This window comes from Protopterus annectens, chromosome 9.part0, assembly GCF_019279795.1.
Source record: "Protopterus annectens isolate FY-2018-M chromosome 9.part0, PAN1.0, whole genome shotgun sequence".
In the NCBI taxonomy this organism is placed as follows: Eukaryota; Metazoa; Chordata; order Ceratodontiformes; family Protopteridae; genus Protopterus; species Protopterus annectens.
The window spans coordinates 1,918,629,883-1,918,649,026 of NC_056743.1; the positions used below are offsets into that span (position 1 = coordinate 1,918,629,883).

The window sequence follows — 19,144 nt, forward strand, 5'->3', positions numbered from 1 at the left end:
CCCTTTATGGATCTCACTAAGGAACCACAGTTGCCTTCATGGCAGGAACATTTTGCTATGACCCAGGATGTCAGTTGTGACAAGCATAGTTTGCTGCTCCACAGCCATCCAGGGACTCCAGGTCGGCAGGCTGAGCCACTTAGGGGAGGGGTGACCCCTGTCCTAGACATGCACTCCTCTTCAGGTGGACCAGCCTTCCAATTGATGGAGAAGGCTTTCGCTGCTGCTGGCGATACTGGACTGTCTATACCTCTGCCCTCCTCTGGTACACTGGTTTCACAAGTTGCACCTAGCGGACACCGGGTGCAAGGGCCTCAGGACATATTCCCACAGGAATCCCCTTTTCCGCTGTCTTTTCCAGCTTCTCCCACTGAGGAGGTCCACCGGAAAAGTTCATGTAAGAGGAAGCACATGGACTCCACAGTGGAGTCCCTCACTGAAGACACAGATTTTGATGAGGGGGAAGGATCCTCACGGTCACCCTCTGAGGTATCCTTTGGTGATATCCTCGAAATCCTGAAACAGAGAGGTGACTGGCAGTCCTTTAATCCGACCTCTGAGGAATCTGTGTTCCTGCAGGCCTTTCGCGCCCGGCCCCTTACCTCCTGGGTTACTCCACCTGCCGATGAACTTGTCCAGCTTATCGTGCAGCGTGCTTGGAAGGCTCCTGATATTGTCAAAGCTATTCCCAGAGGCCAGATAAGATTTTGTCCCCTCCTGCTTCAGATCCCCATTGGTCAAAAGGTCTTCCTGTGGATTCATTGTTCGTGGCGGCCGCAACAAAAAAGGATCTGGCAGAAGAAGAAAGCCAGACTGCCCATCTGGCTAACAAAGAGTCCCGGGCCCTGGACAGTATAGGGAAGCGCACCTTTGCTTTAGCGACCTTTAATATCAGGTCCCTGAATTATATGGCACACTTTACCAGGCTTCAAAGGGATCTGATTTCTGAGTTCTCTGAAACCTTGGCTGGTGCCGTGTCTGATGAGGTCTGTGACAAAGTGGCCTCTCAGCTGGCCACCATTTAATCAATATCTAACTCCTCTATGCGACTGATATCTCATGCATCAGAAGGAGCAGCTGGAGCAGCGGGTTCAGCTGCGGTCTTGAGATGACACGTCTGGGTGCGCTTGTACAACTTCGCGGAACCCTTTAAGGCTTCCTTTCTTAACGCTCCCATTGAGGCCTCCTCATTGTTAAAAGCACACTGGCCAGATGTGAACAGGACAGTAAGACCCTTTCTGCCTTTGGTGTCCGTTATTCTTTCCCTCAACGTGCTTTCTCCCAAAACCAAAAGAGTGGGAAGATATGGTTCAAGAAATCTCAGGGTCCTTTCCGTGACACACAGGCCAAGTTCTCCCCTAGAGGCAGAGGGGGAAACTCACAGGGAAGATGCTCCTTTTGGGGCAGAGGGGGTCCACATAACCAGGGTTCCAGGATTCTTTCCCTGGTCAATCCTACCAGCGCTCCTGAAGAGCGGCCCAACTCCTTTCCTCTGGAGGTGGTTGGGGGACGTTTCTCCTTGTACCCTTCTGCCTGGCTAACCATCACCAGCGATTCTTGGGTACAAAGGATTATAACCAGAGGTTATCATATCCCCTTCGATCTTTGTCCTGCCCCTTCAAAAAACATTCCCGACATTCCACCCAGTCAAAGGGAAGAAGCAGCACTAGAGATAGAAAAGCTGCTAAGAAAGAGAGTCATCCAAATAGTACCTCCAGACCAGATAGGATCCGGATTCTACTCAAGACTATTGTTGGTGCCAAAGAAAACCGGGGACTGGAGACCAATTTTGGATCTCAGTGTATTGAACAAGTTTGTGAGAGTACAAAATTTCCGGATGGTCACAATACAGTCTATCCTCCCGCTTTTGGAAAAAGACGATTGGATGTGCTCGATAGATCTTCAAGATGCGTACTACCACATAAAAGTGGACAGGCCATCAAGAAGATTTCTGCACTTCCGTGTGGGAAGCCAGTCACTACCAGTTCAGAGTATTGCCCTTCGGACTCTCTACAGCCCCCAGAGTGTTCACAAAGTGCATGGCAGTTATCACAGCTCACTTGCAACTTCAAGGATTCCAGGTGTTTCCATACCTAGACGACTGGCTCATTTCCGCCCCCCACCAGACATCTACTGGAAAAAGCCCTGGCATACTCTCTCCTCACTGCTCAAAGGCTAGGCATAACCATAAACTGGCAAAAATCCAATCTCACCCCATCTCAGTCGACAGAATTCATAGGGGTTATCTTGGACACAAAGAACTACAGAGCTACTATTCCAGAGCACAGAATTCTAAGGATAAAGCAACAACTGATTCCAGTCCTTTCAAGGGAGAAATCCAGGGCTTACTCGGTTCTACAGCTATTGGTTTCCATGGCAGCCTTCATCACCATTGTTCCCCTGGCCAGGTTTCACATGAGGCTTCTACAATGGCTACTGCTTACCCAATGGTATCCTTTTCAGCATCCTCTTTCAGCCATGATTCGAGTAACCCACAGGTGCAAACAGGATTTAAATTAGTGAATGACACACAATCTGTCACAATGGTCTCGCCCCTTCTCCCCCCAGCAACCCAAGGCCACAGTGACCACGGACGCCTCCCTGATGGGGTGGGGGGGCTATGTCAGGGACAGACAGTCCAAGGCACTTGGTCTGAACTGGAGGCCCATCTGCATATAAATGTTCTAGAGCTGAGGGCTGTGCTTCTGGCATTGCAAGCATTCCAACCCCTGCTGCCGTCTGGGACAATTGTGATTCAATCAGACAACATGGCGGTGGTCTGGTACATCAACAAGCAAGGTGGAACCAAATCTTACCCCCTTTGTCGAGAGGCCATGAGGATATGGCAATGGGTGATGGCTACCAACCGTTTTCTTCTAGCAACGCACATTCCCAGAAGTTCCAATGTGATAGCAGACAGACTCAGCAGGTGCATTCTTCAACCTCACGAGTGGTCCCTGAATCCCTTGATAGCAGTGGAGATCTTCCACCACTGGGGCCGTACTTGCTGCCGACCTCTTTGCATCCTCAACCAACTATAAATGCAGTAACTACTTCGCCCTGATTCCCCCTCCGTGACAGTCACCCAAGGACGCTCTAGTCCACGATTGGCCCTTGGGTCTTCTTTACGCATTTCCACCCTTTCCCCTCATTCCCCAGTTTCTGAAGAAAGCCCGTCGGTTGAAGAGCAAGGTGATCCTCATAGCACTATATTGGCCTTGACAGATTTGGTTCCCCTTCCTTTGGCCTCACCTACTAGATCGACCATGGATTCTCCATCCAACCCCAGAGTTGATCTCACATCCACAGAACCTAATTCATCCCAGCTTGAACAGCCTGAAGCTCACGGCTTGGCTACTCCAATTCCCTTGATTGCCAGGCAGAATGATCTTTCTTTACCAGACGTGATATTCTCATTGCATCTCATAAGTCTTCCACTAGAATTACTTATCTGAGCAAGTGGAAAAGATTTACCTGTTGGCTGAAAGATAAACAAGTAGATCCCTTCTCAGCACCAGTGTCGATAATACTAGACTATCTGGCCAACCTTTTTCAATCGGGTCTGTTGGCCTCTACCATTAGAGTTCATTTGGCTGCAATTTCTAATTTTCATGAGGGTGTCCAAGATTCCTCTCTTATGTCCCACAAATTGTGCAAGACCTTCATAAAAGGTGTGAATCATCTGAAGCCACCTTTTAGAGAACCTATTCAACCATGGGATTTATCATTAGTTCTACAAGTTCTGACAATGCCACCTTTCGAACCAGCCTCTTCTTGCGACCTCAAGTATTTGTCATGGAAAACCTCGTTTTTGGTCACCATTACTTCTGCCATATGTATTTCTTAGCTTCAAACTCTATGTATCAAGAGTCCATACTTGATTTTTCATAGAGATAGAGTGTCTCTGAGAACTAATCCATCTTTTCTGCCTAAAGTGATCTCTGAAATGTCCATTAATCAAGCCATTGAATTGCCAGTTTCCTTTCCCAGTCATTCAAACAGAGGACAGTATTGCCTACATACCCTAGATATCCACAGGCAAATTTGTTTTTACTTAAACAGGACTAGGCTCTTTCGTAAATCTGACCAGTTATTTTTGGCTTTTTCTGGACCTATATTAGGATCTGCTGTTGCTAAGGTCGCATTAGCTAGATGGTTGAAGGACTGTGTGACCTTCATTTATACACAACGCAATATCTCGTTGCCTACTACCATGAAAGCTCATTCAGCAAGGTCGGTGGCAACTTCTGCTACCTTCCATGCCAGAGCTTCCTTACATGACATCTGTGCAGCTGCAACTTGGGCTATGCCTCATACCTTCATCAATCATTACAAATTAGACTTGGCCTCCAGAGGAAGAGCATCTTTCGGTTCTATGGTGCTTAGGAATGTCCTTCCATGAGAGCCTCCCAGTATTAGAGGTAGCTGGGACCCTGTCCCATGTGTAAGGAATGAACGAGGATTAACAATATCAGATAAAGAAGTTATGTCTTACCATAACGTTCCATCTGTATTGTTGATCCTCGTTCAGTCATTATGACCTTCCCTCCTATCCCCTCCTGTGGTTTCTAGTGGATCTCACTATAAGGTTCTCTTAGGTTATTTGACCAGAGGTAGCCTCTACCTTCTTTGACTTGCAAACCCAATCTGAGGTAACAGGGAGAGGGGGATTGTGAGTAAGAGTTTAGCTCGAGAGTTTGAAGCTGATGCGAGCTTGGAAAATGGCCGGCTCGGTTCCGAGGTCGGAACCGATACCCATGCGTAATGACTGAACGAGGATCAACAATACAGGTGGAACGTTATGGTAAGACATAACTTCTTTTTACTTAACAGCTTTCTTCCAGCAGGGTGCACTGTGGTTACATTATTGAAGCTCAGTACAACATATAGTTTAATCCTAATATATAGTTATCTTTACTTTTGTAAAATAAGCCTGTGAATTATATTAATATTTACAATGACATAGAATTATCTACAAAATTCTATCTGGCTGGGCTGGCAGCCCCTCGGTTTTTCGCATCCTCTGATAGAGAAAAGAAGAGACCATCTTCGGTACCAGCAGATTCTTCGGACAAATGTCAAAATCTCCCAAGTTTGTGGAGTCTGTGACCTGGTTGGAGCCTTCGGCACTAATTACTACTGCATTGGATTCAGCTTCTTTGGCTCCAATTCCATCTAATAAGGATAGATCAGATCCGTTGATGTTGGATCCAACAACTAGGCCATTCAAGTTTATTTTGATATTACCAAGGACTCAGTACTCCCCGATGTTTGATCCGATTCCATCTAGAGTACCATCTCCCTTCTTATCCAGACAATGGTCTCCATCTGCCTCTTCTTCCTGTTCGACCAGGAGTTTTACTGAAGAAGATGTGGAATGGATGGTGCAAAAGATTTTATGGGCACAGGGCATCATTAAGCCCACCTCGGCATCGAGCCTTATGGTGCTAGGTCTGTCTAAACCTTCCTCTCTCCCTCTTCCTCCTCCTTCGACTTCAGGTCAAGCTTGGAGTCATCAGATCTGATATGCACAGTACCTTTTAGCTGTGATCTGAAGATGTCCTCTTCTTTGGATCAGACCTTTGCTCAGAGCTCTTTGGCCTTTTCGGAGCCAGAGAGATCCTAGAGCCATAGTGAGCCTCGCAAACCTCGAGTGCCCTTGACTCCCAGATCTTTGGAGCAGTAGATGCTCCTTGGGGCTTCAGCGAAGGTGAGCTCAGCTCCGGCTTCAACCCCTGATTAACTGTCTTCTGGACTGGAGGGACCCCATCCCGAAAGCTTGGCTTGTCAGAGCCGGAGTCCTCATCCAATCAGAAGTGGTCAACCTTTAGGACTTTCAAGAGGACTATAGCCACTGCATCTAAGAGGTCACTTGCCCCTTTGGATCTGCAATCCCATCAAGATACCTTGCATTTCTCTTCTTAACAGGATGTTCCACAGGGACAGTGGGACCTCAGCCGCCAGGATGCCCATCTGGATACCCTTGCCTCTTCCGATACCTCCCAAGATTATCCCACTGAAGCATTTTGACTCTATGGAGGATTCAGCCATGGAAGACACTGACCTTGATGCTGGAGAAGGATCCCCACGATCACCCCTGAGGATGTTTCCTTTGGGGAGATTCTGTAGACTCTGAAACAGAGGAGTGGCTGGCAGTCAAATAATCCTTCACCTGAGGAGTCGGTGTACCTGGTGGCCTTTGGTTCCCACTCATCTGCCTCCTGGGTGAGTCTACCCACTGATGAACTCATAGGTTTGATCTCCTGGCAAGCATGGGAGACCCCGGATTCCATCAAACCTATTCCCTGGAGATCAACTAATCTAGTCACCATTCCATCTGACAAAGCCTTCTGTACAAAAGGGGTTGCAGTAGATGCCATGGTCGTGGCGGCAGCGACCAAGAAGGTACTTTCTGAGGAGAGTTCAACTATCCATCCTCCTAATAAGGATTCTAGGATGATGGATAGATGTGAGAAGTGAGTGTTCTCTTTAGTGACCTTTGCCTTGTAGTCACTGAATTATCTTTCTCATTTCACCAGGTTTCAAAGAGATCTGATCAAGGAGCTTTCAGTTACCCTTGAAGGTACAGTAGCTGAGGGAGCAAAAGCGAAAGTAGCTTTCCAGTTAGCCACCCTACATTCTGTAGCTAACTATTCCATGGTGCTCATCGTGCATGCAGCTGAAAGAGCGAGTAGAGTGGTGGGTTCTGGCATTTCTATGAGGAGGCATGCCTGGATGCGCCTTTGTAATTTTGTGGAATCTTTTAAGTCTTCATTCATCAATGCTGCTGGTGATGGAGGCTGCCATGGAAACCAGTACTTTTGGTCCCAAAGTCAAAAATATGCTATCCAGGTGTGAAAAGGAAGGTAAGACTCTTTCTGTCCTGGGCATATGTTTCTCTGCTTCTCAGAGACCTTATCCTAAGGGTCAGAGAGGCAGTGGAAAAATGTGGTTCAAGAAGTCTCAAGGGTCCTACCAAGACAGACATGGAGAGTTTTCCACCAGAGGCAGGGGGGGGCAATAATGGAAGACACCTGCCTTGCGGCAGAGGAGGTCCACAGAACCAAGGGTCCTGGGAGTCTTTCTTCTGGAAGCCCTTTCAGCGCTCCTGAAAGGAAGTCTGATTGTCCACCTCTGGAATCAATCAGGGGCTGACTATCCCTGCACTGAAGAGCCTGGCAAAAGATAACTTCTAATATTTGGGTGAAGAGGATAATAACTAGGAGTTACCAAATTCCCTTTTCTCGACAACCCCCTCCCAGCAAGAGGATCCCAGATGTTCCACCCAGTAAAAGAGATCAGGCAGTTATTCAAATCCAAAGACTGCTAGAAAAATGAGTCATCCAAGAGGTCCCCTGAGGTCAGAGAGGATTCAGAACTTACTCAAGGTTATTTTTGTTTCCAAAGAAGACAGGAGACTGGAGACCAATCTTAGATCTCAGCAGATTGAACAGGTCAGTCCGATGTTGCAAGTTCGAAATGGTCACGGTTCAGTCCATGCTTCCTTTTCTGGAACAGGATGACTGGATGTTCTCTTTAGATTTTCAGGATGCATACTACCATATAAAAATGGACAGACATTCCAGAAGATATTTACTTTTCCAGCTAGGAGCTAGTCATTACCAGTTCAAAGCACTGCTCTTTGGTCTGACTACCACCCCCAGAGTGTTCACCAAATGAATGGCAATGGTTGCGGCTCACCTGAGATGACAAGGATTCCAGGTGTTTCCTTATTTAGATGACTGGCTCATATCTGCCCTGACCAGGCATCTACTTATCTGCGCAAGAAACTCTGTTGTTCAAGTCTGTTCCAAGCTAGGCATAACCATAAATTGCCAAAAAATCTCATCTGGAACCTACTCAAACACTAGAGCTCATAGGAGCACTACTAGACACTACTCAAATGATTGCGAAACTTCCTCCTTCCTGAGTGTTAACAATCAGATGGTAAACTTTAAGATTAATCAGGAACAAGAAGGTAGCTACCCACCATGTTCTACAGCCGTTAGGATCGATGGACACGGCAGTTGTGTTGCTTCCATTAGCCAGGCTTCACATGCTTATTCTGTAATGGCTTCTGACTGCTCAATGGTTAGTAATCTAGCAACCAGTGTCTCGCCAAATTCTTATAATAGACGTATGCAAAAAGAATCTTTCATGGTGGATTTGTTCAGAACAGGTGACAAAAGGTTGACCTTTTGTTCCCCCTCAACCACAGGCTACGGTGACCACTGATGCTTTCCAGATGAGGTGGGGGTGGCATTATCTGGGGAAGATGGTCCAAGGAACCTGGTCCACAGACAAGGCCAACCTCCACATAAAGATCCTGGAGTTGAGGACAGTGCTTCTAGCGTTGCAGGCGTTTCAGACGTCTCTTCTTGTGGGGACGGTACCGATTCAATTAGACAACATATCAGTGGTCTGGTACATAAACAAGCAAGGAGAAACCAGATCATACCTCTCTGTCGAGAAGTGCTCAGGGTGTGGCATTGGTCGATCTCATCCAACCGCTTTCTTATAGCAATACACATTCCAGGAAGGCCCAATGTCATAGTGGACAAGTTGAGCAGAGCCATTCTTATGCCTCACGAGTGGTCCCTCAACCAGAATGTAGCAGAGAACATTTTCCGCACATGGGGTCAGCCTTGCTGCGATCTGTTTGCCTCTTCCCTAAACAACAAATGCAGCAGCTACTTCTACCTAACTCCCCCAATGGTGCAGTCCCTGAGGGATGCTCTAATACACAATTGGCTTCCCGGTCTATTGTATGCTCTCCCCCCATTGCCTTGATTCCCAGATTTCTTCAGAAAGCCAACAGGTTGAAGAGAGCAGTAATCGCCATTGCCCCATTTTGACCTCGACAAATCTGCTCTGCTTTCCTCTGGCTTCATCTACAGAAGAAACCCTGGACTCTGGAACCGTTTCCATTTCTACTGTCACACCGACAGGAATGCTTCATCCCAACCTTCACACTCTCATGCTGATGGCTTGGTACCTCCAGTTCCATTGATTGCCAGACAACCTATGCTCTCCTCCCATATGGCATCCACTCACAAACTCTATAGGAGTAAATGGAAGAGGTATGTATTTTGGGCTCAACAACACAATGTGGATGCTCTCACGGCCCTTATTCACTCTACTCTAGAATTTTTAGTCCATCTTTTCAGTAATGGAGCGGTGCTTCTACTATTAAGGTACAGTTAGCAGCCATTTCAAATTTTCACATTGGGGTAGACAACTTATCTCTCATTTCTCACAAACTTTGCAAAGCTTGCCTAAAAGGTACCATATTGTTAAGGCCTCCCCATAAGGATCCTTCTTATTATTTTATTTATTTGACATTTGTTGACCGGGATAGTCCGACTGAACAAAAACCCTTTTTCAGTGGAGGCCCGGGGAGAAAAGCTCCACAGTATAACAATCAAGAATAATTACAAACTTGAGAAGAGATACAGTAGAAAATATACTATATGTAATATGCATTAAAACAGTAAAAACATTTAAGAGAATATAGGTGAAGCTCCACAGTACACGTTGAGTTCAACATTAAAACAAGTCAAGAACAGCGCTAGAATGAGGTAAGAATATAATAGAAATATACAAAAGCATTCAAGCAATATGTAATAACAGTAGAGTAAAGATAATCAGTAACAGAACTATTTAATGTGAATAAAAGGTTTAGTAATTAAGTAGTGAATTGAGCACTAGCTGAAAAATACACAAGGTTGAGTTCAAAAGGAAGAGTAAATCATACAAAGCAGTTAGAAAGTTTAACAATAGTGAGGAGAGGAAAGGTGATGATAGCAATGGAGAGAGGGAGGGTTCAGGTGGGGTGATTATAGTGATAGGTCCAGGTGCTGTAGAGGTAACTTTTGAGAGTTTTCTTGAATTCAGAAAAGTGGGTGATGTTTCTAAGAGACATGGGAAGCTTGTTCCATGCAAGAGCAGGAAGGGGACTCTAGAGATTCTGTCCCGAAGATTGTTTGGGTTTATGGATCTGTAAGAGACTCTGGTCTGCACTTCTGAGGGGTTGAGCGGACTTATAGAGGGAGACTAGGGAAGAGATGCTAGGACAGGAAGAGGGTTTGTTCAAGATAGGATGCTGAGAACTTGTGTAAATATGAGTTGGTTAGGAAATTCAAGCCAGCCGAGTGTTTGGAGAGTATGACAGTAATGTGATCTAGAAGGCTGATTAACTGCAAATCTAGCAACTTTGTTGTAGTTAGTTTTGAGTTTGGAGATTAGCGAGGGCTGTAGGTTGGTTAGTATTTGAAAGCTGTAGAAGAGGTTGTATGCTTGAGATAGAGATATTCTAGAGCTGGGTGTGAGAAACCTTTTGTTACAATAGAGTAGACCAAGCTTTTGGTGGGTTTTTTGATACAGTGAAGAACATGAAGGTCAAATTTAAGCTGATCATCTATTATTGCTCTGAGGACCTTAGTCTGGGATTCAGGTTTGATGGTAATGTTGTTAAGGAACGCAATAGTAAAGGATCTTTTAAGATGATTAAGGGATTTTGGGAGGAAGAGTAGAAGTTTTGTCTTCTTAGTTAAGTATGAGTTTGTTGTCAGTAAGCCAGGTTTCAGTGAGGTTAAATGAAGTTTGTGTTAGAGTTAGGAGGTTGGAGGGATGATCAGCAATGGAAATGATAGTAGCGTCATCTGCGTACTGTACGAGGGAGGATTGAGGACAAGATGTGAATAGTTGGTTAGTGAAGATATTAAAGAGGAGGGGGCCCAGAATTGAGCCTTGTGGGACACCCATTTTGATGGGGAGAAATGGGGATAGAGCAGGGAGACATTTTACAGATTACTGTCTGTCTGTGAGATAGCTGTGAAACCATGAGATATTTGCTGACGAGAGGTTGTGTTCAGAGAGTTTGGAGAGGAGGATGAGGTAAGAGACAGTGTCAAAGGCATTTGAGAGGTCTAAAAACAGAGAAGACACTAGTTTATCATTGTCTCTGGCTAGAGAGATGGAGTTATTAAAGGATAAGAGGGCAGTAGTGATGCTATGATGAGAGTGGAAACCGTGTTGGGTAGGGGTGATTAGGTTATTTTGTGTAAGATAAGCTGAGATTTGTTTGCGAATACAGTGCTCGAGAATTTTAGAGAGAGGAGAAAGTATGGCAATAGGTCTGTAGTTAGAAAGCTCTGCAGAATTATCTCCTTTGTGGATAGGTAAAGTGTAGAATTTTTTCCAAGGAGTAGGAACGGTGGATTCACTGATTGAGTGGTTTATGAGGATGGAGACAGGATTTGCAATAGAGTTAGCTGCAAGCTTTAGGAAAGAAGGTGGCAGGTTGTCAGCGGATGAGGAGCATGGTTTAAGTTTGAGAAGAAGTTTTGTAATGTAACTGGTTGGAACAGGAGTTAATGAGAAAGGGCTGTTTTGCAGTAAGGGGGTGGTGGCAGGTGAGGGGGTTGGTTGGGTTGGAGCTTTGAGTAAGTTTGCTGATGGCATCTATGAAGTATGAATTGAAAATGGATGCAGTTTCTTGGGGTGTGTTATTAGGGCAGGGGTTAGAAGTAGAAGGGTTCCCTGGATGGAGAATTTGGTTGATATTATTCCAGAATTTTTTAGGGTGTCTAGGTTCGGTCATTTGGGGTGAAAGATAGAAGTTCTTTTTATCAGTGCTTGCGTTTTTGGTAAGATTTCGGAGTTCTCTGTATTTTTCATAGTGTGTAGGTGATTTGGTCTTTACCCAGAGTTTCCAGGCTGAATCTCTTTGTTGGATAAGGGAGCGAGTAGGGTTGGTGAGCCAAAGGGAGCAACGTGATTTCACTGTGACAGTTCTGGAAGGGGAAAAGGAGTTCAGAGTGTTTAGGAAGATAGAGTTGAACTGGAGGACAGTGTCTTCTAAAGTTAAGGATGAGAGGAAGAATCAGTCTATAAAACAGAGAGAATTGTTGAGAGTATCAGAGTTAAAGTTGGTTAGTTTGTGGCATTCTTTAAGTTTATGAGGTTTAGTGAGGTGAGGGGAAAATCTCTGGACACATATATGGGAGTGGTCACTGATTGAGCCTGGTAGGGCTAAAGGTTGGTGATAGAGGTTAGGTGTGGAGACAAGAATCCAGTCAAGGATAGAGCTAGTATTAGTGGGTTTGTGAAGGAAGGTAGGGAGAGCAATAAGTTGTGTGTAGCCATAGAGGTTTATGCTGGAAGAGGGGGAGCTGGAGATAAGGGGGGAGCCAATTTATGTTGATGTCACCTAGTATAATTGTTTCATTAGGTATATTGTCAGACGTCCACTGGAGAATATGTTCTAATAAGGGTATGTCGTCACCAGGAGGAATGTAGATGGCAGCTTGGGTTAGAGTTTTATGTTTGTTAAGTTTGCAGTTGGCTATGATAAGTTCAGCTGGGAGAAAGGAGGTAGGAGGGTTAGTTGGGGATAAGGTTAGGAGGTTTCAGTACATAATGGCAACTCCACCACCTTTTTTGTGAGTTCTATCAAGACGTAGGATGTTGTAGCTGGGAGGGAAAATGCATTGTCTCCCTTGGGACCTTAATCTGGTACTATGTCTGATTGTTTAAAAGCCCTTCAAATCTGCAGCCACTTGTGATATTAAGTTCCTATCCTGGAAAACTATTTTCTTAGTGTTATCACCTCTGCAAGGAAGATATCATAAATTCAGGCACTATCTTCTCAGCCTCCATATTTGGTCTTTCATAAAGACAGAGTCTCTTTGTGTACCAACCCTCCTTTCTGCCTAAAGTTGTTTCATAAACAAATGTTAATGAGACCATTCATTTGCCTGTTTTCTTCCCTAATTTTAGTAATAAGGGTGAATATGTCCTGCACTTGTTGGATATCCATAGATAGTTGCATTTTTATTTACGTAAAACTAAAGAGTTTTGGAAAGCAAGTCAGTTATTTATTGCCATTGCAGGCCCTAGAAAAGGCCTACCTGCTTCCAAAGTTACCATGTCAAAATGGCTTTCTCATTGCATTCCTTTCATTTATTCCTTGAAAGACATGCCACCTTTCAAATCCATTTGAGCTTACTCTATCAGGGCGATGGCCACATATGTAGTCTTTCAGACAAATTCTTCCATGGATGTTATTTGTGCAGCAACCACATGGGCAAACCATCATACTGTTATCTCTCATTACAAGTTGGAATTGATCTCCAGTGGAAGAGCCTCCTTTGGTTCGATGGTTCTGCAGAACATTCTCCAGTGAGTCTACCTGGGGTAAAGGTAGCTGGGGACTTGGTACCATATGTGAGGATGAGATGAAAATTTGACAATATCAGATAAAGAAGTTATGTACTCACCATAACATTCCATCTGTACTGCCGATTTTTCATTTGTCCTCACATCCCCTCCCTCCAACCCCCTTCCTTTGGGTTCCTGGTTGAATGGGAAGAGAATTTCAAGTCTTAGATTGTTTTTTCCTATACTCCAGAAATGATCTCCTTAAAAAAAACTTTTTGACATTGAAAACTAAAATTCATTCTTCTATGGTAATACTTCTAGCAAACAAGATCTGAGGTAATGGGGAAAGATGCACTGTGGATAAGGGGAGGTATCCAAGAGCTTTTTGGTTGCCACAAGCATAGTAACGGCCAAGTTGGATCTGATGGATTGGATCTGGACCCATATGTGAGGAGAGTTGAAAAATCGACAATACAGATAGAACGTTATGGTGAGTACATAACTTTCTTTTTTTTGTATCTAGAAACACCTAAATGTTGGTTCATAGGTTCATAGGTTCATACTAGGCTATCTGCCGAGAGGGCATTACAAAGCCCATAGTATAGTTTTATGGCCCCCCACCCTTTAGTAGTGGGGACTATACCCATTATTTTGTGCTGTGCCTCTGTTGAGCAGTGACAGGTGAGGTAATCCTGGGGTATATCTCCCATCCATTGGTCAAGATTTCTCTTCTTGAACAAGGCAAGGCAGTGCTGCTCTTCATATATATTATATTTTATTTATTCCACAGTCTAGGAGTTTTGGGTGATGAATCTATCCTCCCATGTGCAGCCTCCTATTATTAAGTCTCGGTCCTTTGTCTCCCGCCTCTATGGGATTGGCCTAGATTTTTGAGGTGAAGCATTCAATTCATCATCATGGCCTTGTATTTGAGCTCTGTTAGTTAAGTTAACCAAAAGGTCACCTCTGAGCAATGAGTGAGTAGAGCTTCTCTGCAGTCGGGCATAGGACAGATGTTTGAGACCCTTTATCCTTTTGGTGAGGAACTTTTGTGGCCTCTCCAGCTGCTGCAGTATGAAATAGCATAAGTATCTAAATAGTTGTAAAAATTAGCTTTTATTTGGGCAAAAAAGTGAATTCCGTACTTTACACTGGCCATGGGTATATCTTGTCCTGCAAAATCTCAAATTTCTTCACAAAATGTCCCACTTTGGTTGTTTGAAAAGATGGCAACCATAATGAGCACTTTGGATTCAGATCAGGATGCGGCATAGCTGATCCATTATTGATGTATTTGTGCCTATGTCTTCACTGATAATTTAATAAAGGTGTTTAAAAGGATGTGGTGGATTTTTGAAAGTACTGAAGATAAGAAAGCAACAGATGGAGATGCAGTCTTATTAAAGCAGAAATGTAGTGCTGACCTTAAGGACAGCTGGTAATCAGGGTTTTATGAGAACCTAGCAGTGTTGTTTCAGAATAAAATCCAGAAACGTTATATATGGCTGTAAAATGATTATTTCGCAGCATGCCCCATACTAACACATTGATATATAGCAAATTATTTCTTTTTTTTGTTTTGCTGTTGCAGTTTCTTGAAGTCATCTTGAGATATTAGTCTTCAGTAAAATCAGCCATTGTTGTAAATAATAAACATTAAACAGAAATGTACCTGTAGACTGTATCAAAATATATGTTTTGCTTTTCTAGGTGAAATAGAAAAGGAAGCACCATGTGGCACAGAACCTCCATCACGACTGTGTCCTTATGGAACAGAATGTCGGAAGTACTGGGATGGGCCCAATTATGGAATCACACAGTTTGACAACATTCTGTTTGCTATTCTAACTGTCTTCCAGTGCATCACTATGGAAGGATGGACTGATATGTTATATTATGTGAGTCACTCATGTGCTTCATATACTTAATAACATTTGTTGCTGTATTAACACTATATCTTAATTATTATGTATTATATTACCTGGAAAAATCAATGCAGAAAACAAAATTAGAAAAAATTTCTAATATTCAGATTGGACTTGAAAATACAATTAATAGGTTCTACCTAAAACAATGTGAGCCTGAGAACAGATCTGTTAAACCATGCTTATTTAAACCCGACTGTTTGCTTTTTCAAGAATGTTAAGATAGTGGAAGGTTTATACATTCTCCAGTTTGCTAACAACACAGGAAGGCAGAAACACATCACTGTCAGAATCCATTTTTGGAAATGCTGTATGGGAGAGAAAGGTACCCTTAGACCGAATAATTTTGAAGTGTTGAGGATTTTCCATGCAGTTTAAAAGGTACATTGTCAGGGCAAGTGGTTCATATGCAAAAAAAAAAAAATTGTCATTTGTACAGATTATATGGATCACTAGATGGAGTACACAATTGTATAGTGCAAATGAGTGTCATATTTGTACACCACCGTTTTGATGATCTATCACTTTATTCACTAATAAATACATTCTCATTATGGAGAAGACTATCTTATATGGATATATAGGATAAACAGTGCTGTTCAGAGAATGTTGTTTTAATCTATCAGAAAGTGACACATTTATTAAAATGTGTATGTGTGCTTTTAATACAGAAATGACTTAAACAAAGAAGTAGTTGGGGAATCCTAAAGATCAGGCAGACTGATAATCATTTAAAAAATAAATATGTATGGTAGTTGGCTCCATGGCGCATAGAATGATGGAATTCTGAGTATGTCTCAAGTGACCCATGTTCAGATAGCAACATCAGGTACTGGAGAAGCTAGATAGAGAAGGACGGGAGCAGCCAATCATAGCTTGTACACAAAGAAGAGGAGCGCTGCAAGGTCCTGATGCACAAACACTGCCTATTGAGCAAATAGAATAAACAAAAGGCTCTAGACATTGGCTTGCCCAATAGAGTGTATGCATTTCAGTTAGAGTAGGTAAGGAGGAGCATACAGTCCCTGAGAGTCTGCATTGTACTGCAGTAGTGTCCTCTAGAGGCCAAGGGAAGGTAGAACATATAGAAAGCCTTCGTATGTGCCAAAAGGCTGCAGTAGAACATCTCTTCTCCTGGGTTGTCTGTCTTACTTATGTTTCTGGTTGGGGGAAAGGAAGAGTAAGTAATGCCCTAAGTTTAATAAGGAGTGGAGAGGAGAGCTGCTGTAGGTAGTCAGACAGCTCATCACTGCTGGAAGCCAAAAAGTGAATACAGAACAAATAAATACATATAATGAGAGCACAGTAAGTTTATATTTACAGTTTTATTGGCTGAAGTAGCATCTGAGGTAAACATTTGCAAAATAATTATAGTAATACCCTATGTAGATGTCACCCTTAGAAATGAGCAAAACTAGTTTGAATGTCTGATTTATTCTGAGACAAAGGCTCATCTAGCATACTGTGCGGTCACGCAAACTTGTGCCCCACCCCTCAGCTGTTCATGTAAAAAAAAAGAACTTCTGCAAACTGCAGTACAGTACCCAATCTGCATCCCCCCCCCCCCAGCTCTTCAACTAAAAAGCAAAAAAGCAAAGAAACAATAGAAAAAATAGTAAAAAAAAAGTAATGTTAGTCATTTATGTCCCACGAAATTCAAGCCCCCACCAGCTGTCAACACAAAACTAAAAATAAAAAAAGACTTCAGAATTACTGTAGGAAGACTGTTGGCTTCCTATAGTAATCCAGACCAAATCACATCCCCCAGTCCTCAAGAGAAGAGCAAAATAAAAAAGAACAGTGACTTTGGATTACTATGCGAATGGATTAGCTTCCTACAGTAATTTTGCAATTCAGGTGTCTTTCTGTACTGGCATTTTGGTACAGAAAAAAAACCCTACCTTTTGATCATGACACATAACATTTTGTGCCTGGGGCAATTGCCCACTTTGCCCCACTCTTGCTAAATTAGTGTCCTGAGATGTATAGCTGAGTGTAGGTACCATAGGGGTCTGATTGTCAGGTGTCTAACTCTAGAAGCAAGTCCTTACTGCCCTGATGTTCTCTAGTATCTCTGAACAGTTTTGGATATCCCGCTCTTTATTGTCTTTGCAGAAGATAGTAACCAGAAAGACACTAGCCTGCCACTGTCAGATTCCCTTTCTGGTTTGCAACAAGCATTCAACCAGAGACGACCTGTAAAGCCTATGTTGATATAAAAAAGTGGCCATTTCATATATGTTATATCTCTTTGCCATCACAACATTGTTTTGCTTTTTTCCAGTGGTGTTCCTATACATTATAGCTTTATACTTTTTGAGTTTTCTTTTCATCCAGAATTTCTTCAAATTTTATACTCTCTGAAAGCCTGTCAAGTAAGCTTTCACAAAGCAGATTTCATGTTTTCACCATAAACTGAAGAGTGTTTGTCTCGAGGTATACTATGTTGCTGTCAACTGGCCTTCCTGCAGCAGTAACAGTCTTATCAGCAGACAGCAGTGGAAGTAAACTGCTGAGTATTACCTCTTCTTTTCAGACCTCCAACAAACAAAAGAAAAACAGTTAAGGCTTCAGCTTCAGCTGAAGACTACAGGAATAAATCAGAAGAAAGTAGAATACAAAATGAGAATGAAACAATACACATAAGGAGGATGAAAAGGAAAAATAAAGAGAAGAAGGTTGCAAGGCTAAGATAGTCTTGATAGCTAGGTAGCTAAAGAGAAAATATAAGGAAAAAAACTGGATGTTGGTCATACTGTTTGCAAAAGTTATGGCAGCTTCAGAACAAACTACTTTTTATACAATACATTTCTTATCCTTGAACTCTTCCTCCTCATTCTAAAGGATACGAGTTAAATGAAGTGGCAATGTGTGGGATGTGGGCCACTAACAATAGTGATGGTAATGACAGCCCTTCCACCTTGCCTTTATCTGGTAGTCCAAGTTATACTGATTTTAGAAACTCCAGGTTCAGTCCTTCAGCTGCAGGTTATGAGAACCTAGCACTCTTCTCCCCGCACAAAGTTATGGTTATTAATTAATTTTTTTTTTTTTAATTAGGGATATTTATTTTAGTCCAGCAGCAGTCCCTGGCAGGTAATTCTCTCATCCATGTGTAGACCAATATAGTACAAGATAGAGAGTGAGACAGAAAGATGATTTGAGAACGTTGTTGTTCATAAGGGGGAGGTTTTACTCTGTTTGATCTATTTGAAATACTTTACTTTAACTGACATTAAAACAACAGTCCTGTAGAGCCTCATTGAAACCACAAACTGAAATCCAAATTATTGCTGATGCTTATGTTAACTTACAGGTACAAGTACTTTGCAGTCTCTGTACAGCCAGCAGTACGGAGGTATCAACCTCCTGTATCACAACATAAAAGTACTGGAGAAGGTGACTGATAAACTGATAAGGAGAGTAGTAGAAATCAAGATCAGGATGCAGTACAACTGACCTGATGTGGGTAGTGAGGTAGATATTGGAGAAGAAGATGGATAAGAGGAGAGACTCCAAATGATCATTCCCAGACTTAGAGAAAGCGTATGACAAAGTCATAAGAAAACCGATTTTAGCAGTTGTGGGATGGTTTGACATCCCAGAAGCATTGGTAGAATTAGTGCAGGCTGCAAACAGGGATCCAGTGACATAAATACAAACAGTATTTGGACTTATAGAGCCGTTCCCAGTGTGAGCAGATGTGCAGCAGGGTCAGATCAACAAAGCTGCTATATGCAGGTGATCTGGCACTACAGACACTGAACAGGAACTTTGGCAAATGATAAGGGAATGAAATGCACATGGGATGAAACTAAGTACAGACAAGAGAGTGATTATGGCAGCAGCTGGGGAAAACATAAGGCGCTGAAAATTGAGATGAAATGGAAAAATAGTAGAACTGGTTAACAGCTCTGAGTATCTTGGTGGAGTGGATGAAGAGAATGGAAATCTGAATGAGGAGGTCAAAGCTAGAATCAGAACTGCTGCTGCCTGGCAAAAAGTATGACAGAAGACTGCCAAAAAAGCTTAAAAGTAAGGTGTACAAAACAAGGATG

The 19,144-nt window shown here is 43.0% G+C and overlaps 1 protein-coding gene across 1 annotated transcript in view; it reads left to right on the forward strand.

Moving 5' to 3' along the window:
• CACNA1A (calcium voltage-gated channel subunit alpha1 A) overlaps positions 1–19,144 on the forward strand; it is a 3,713,953-nt gene that overhangs the window by 367,862 nt on the left and 3,326,947 nt on the right. Inside the window, exon 4 of the mRNA XM_044082385.1 lies at positions 14,872–15,059. Within this exon, the coding sequence (XP_043938320.1) occupies positions 14,872–15,059 (188 nt within the window). The remainder of the gene's footprint in view (positions 1–14,871; positions 15,060–19,144) is intronic.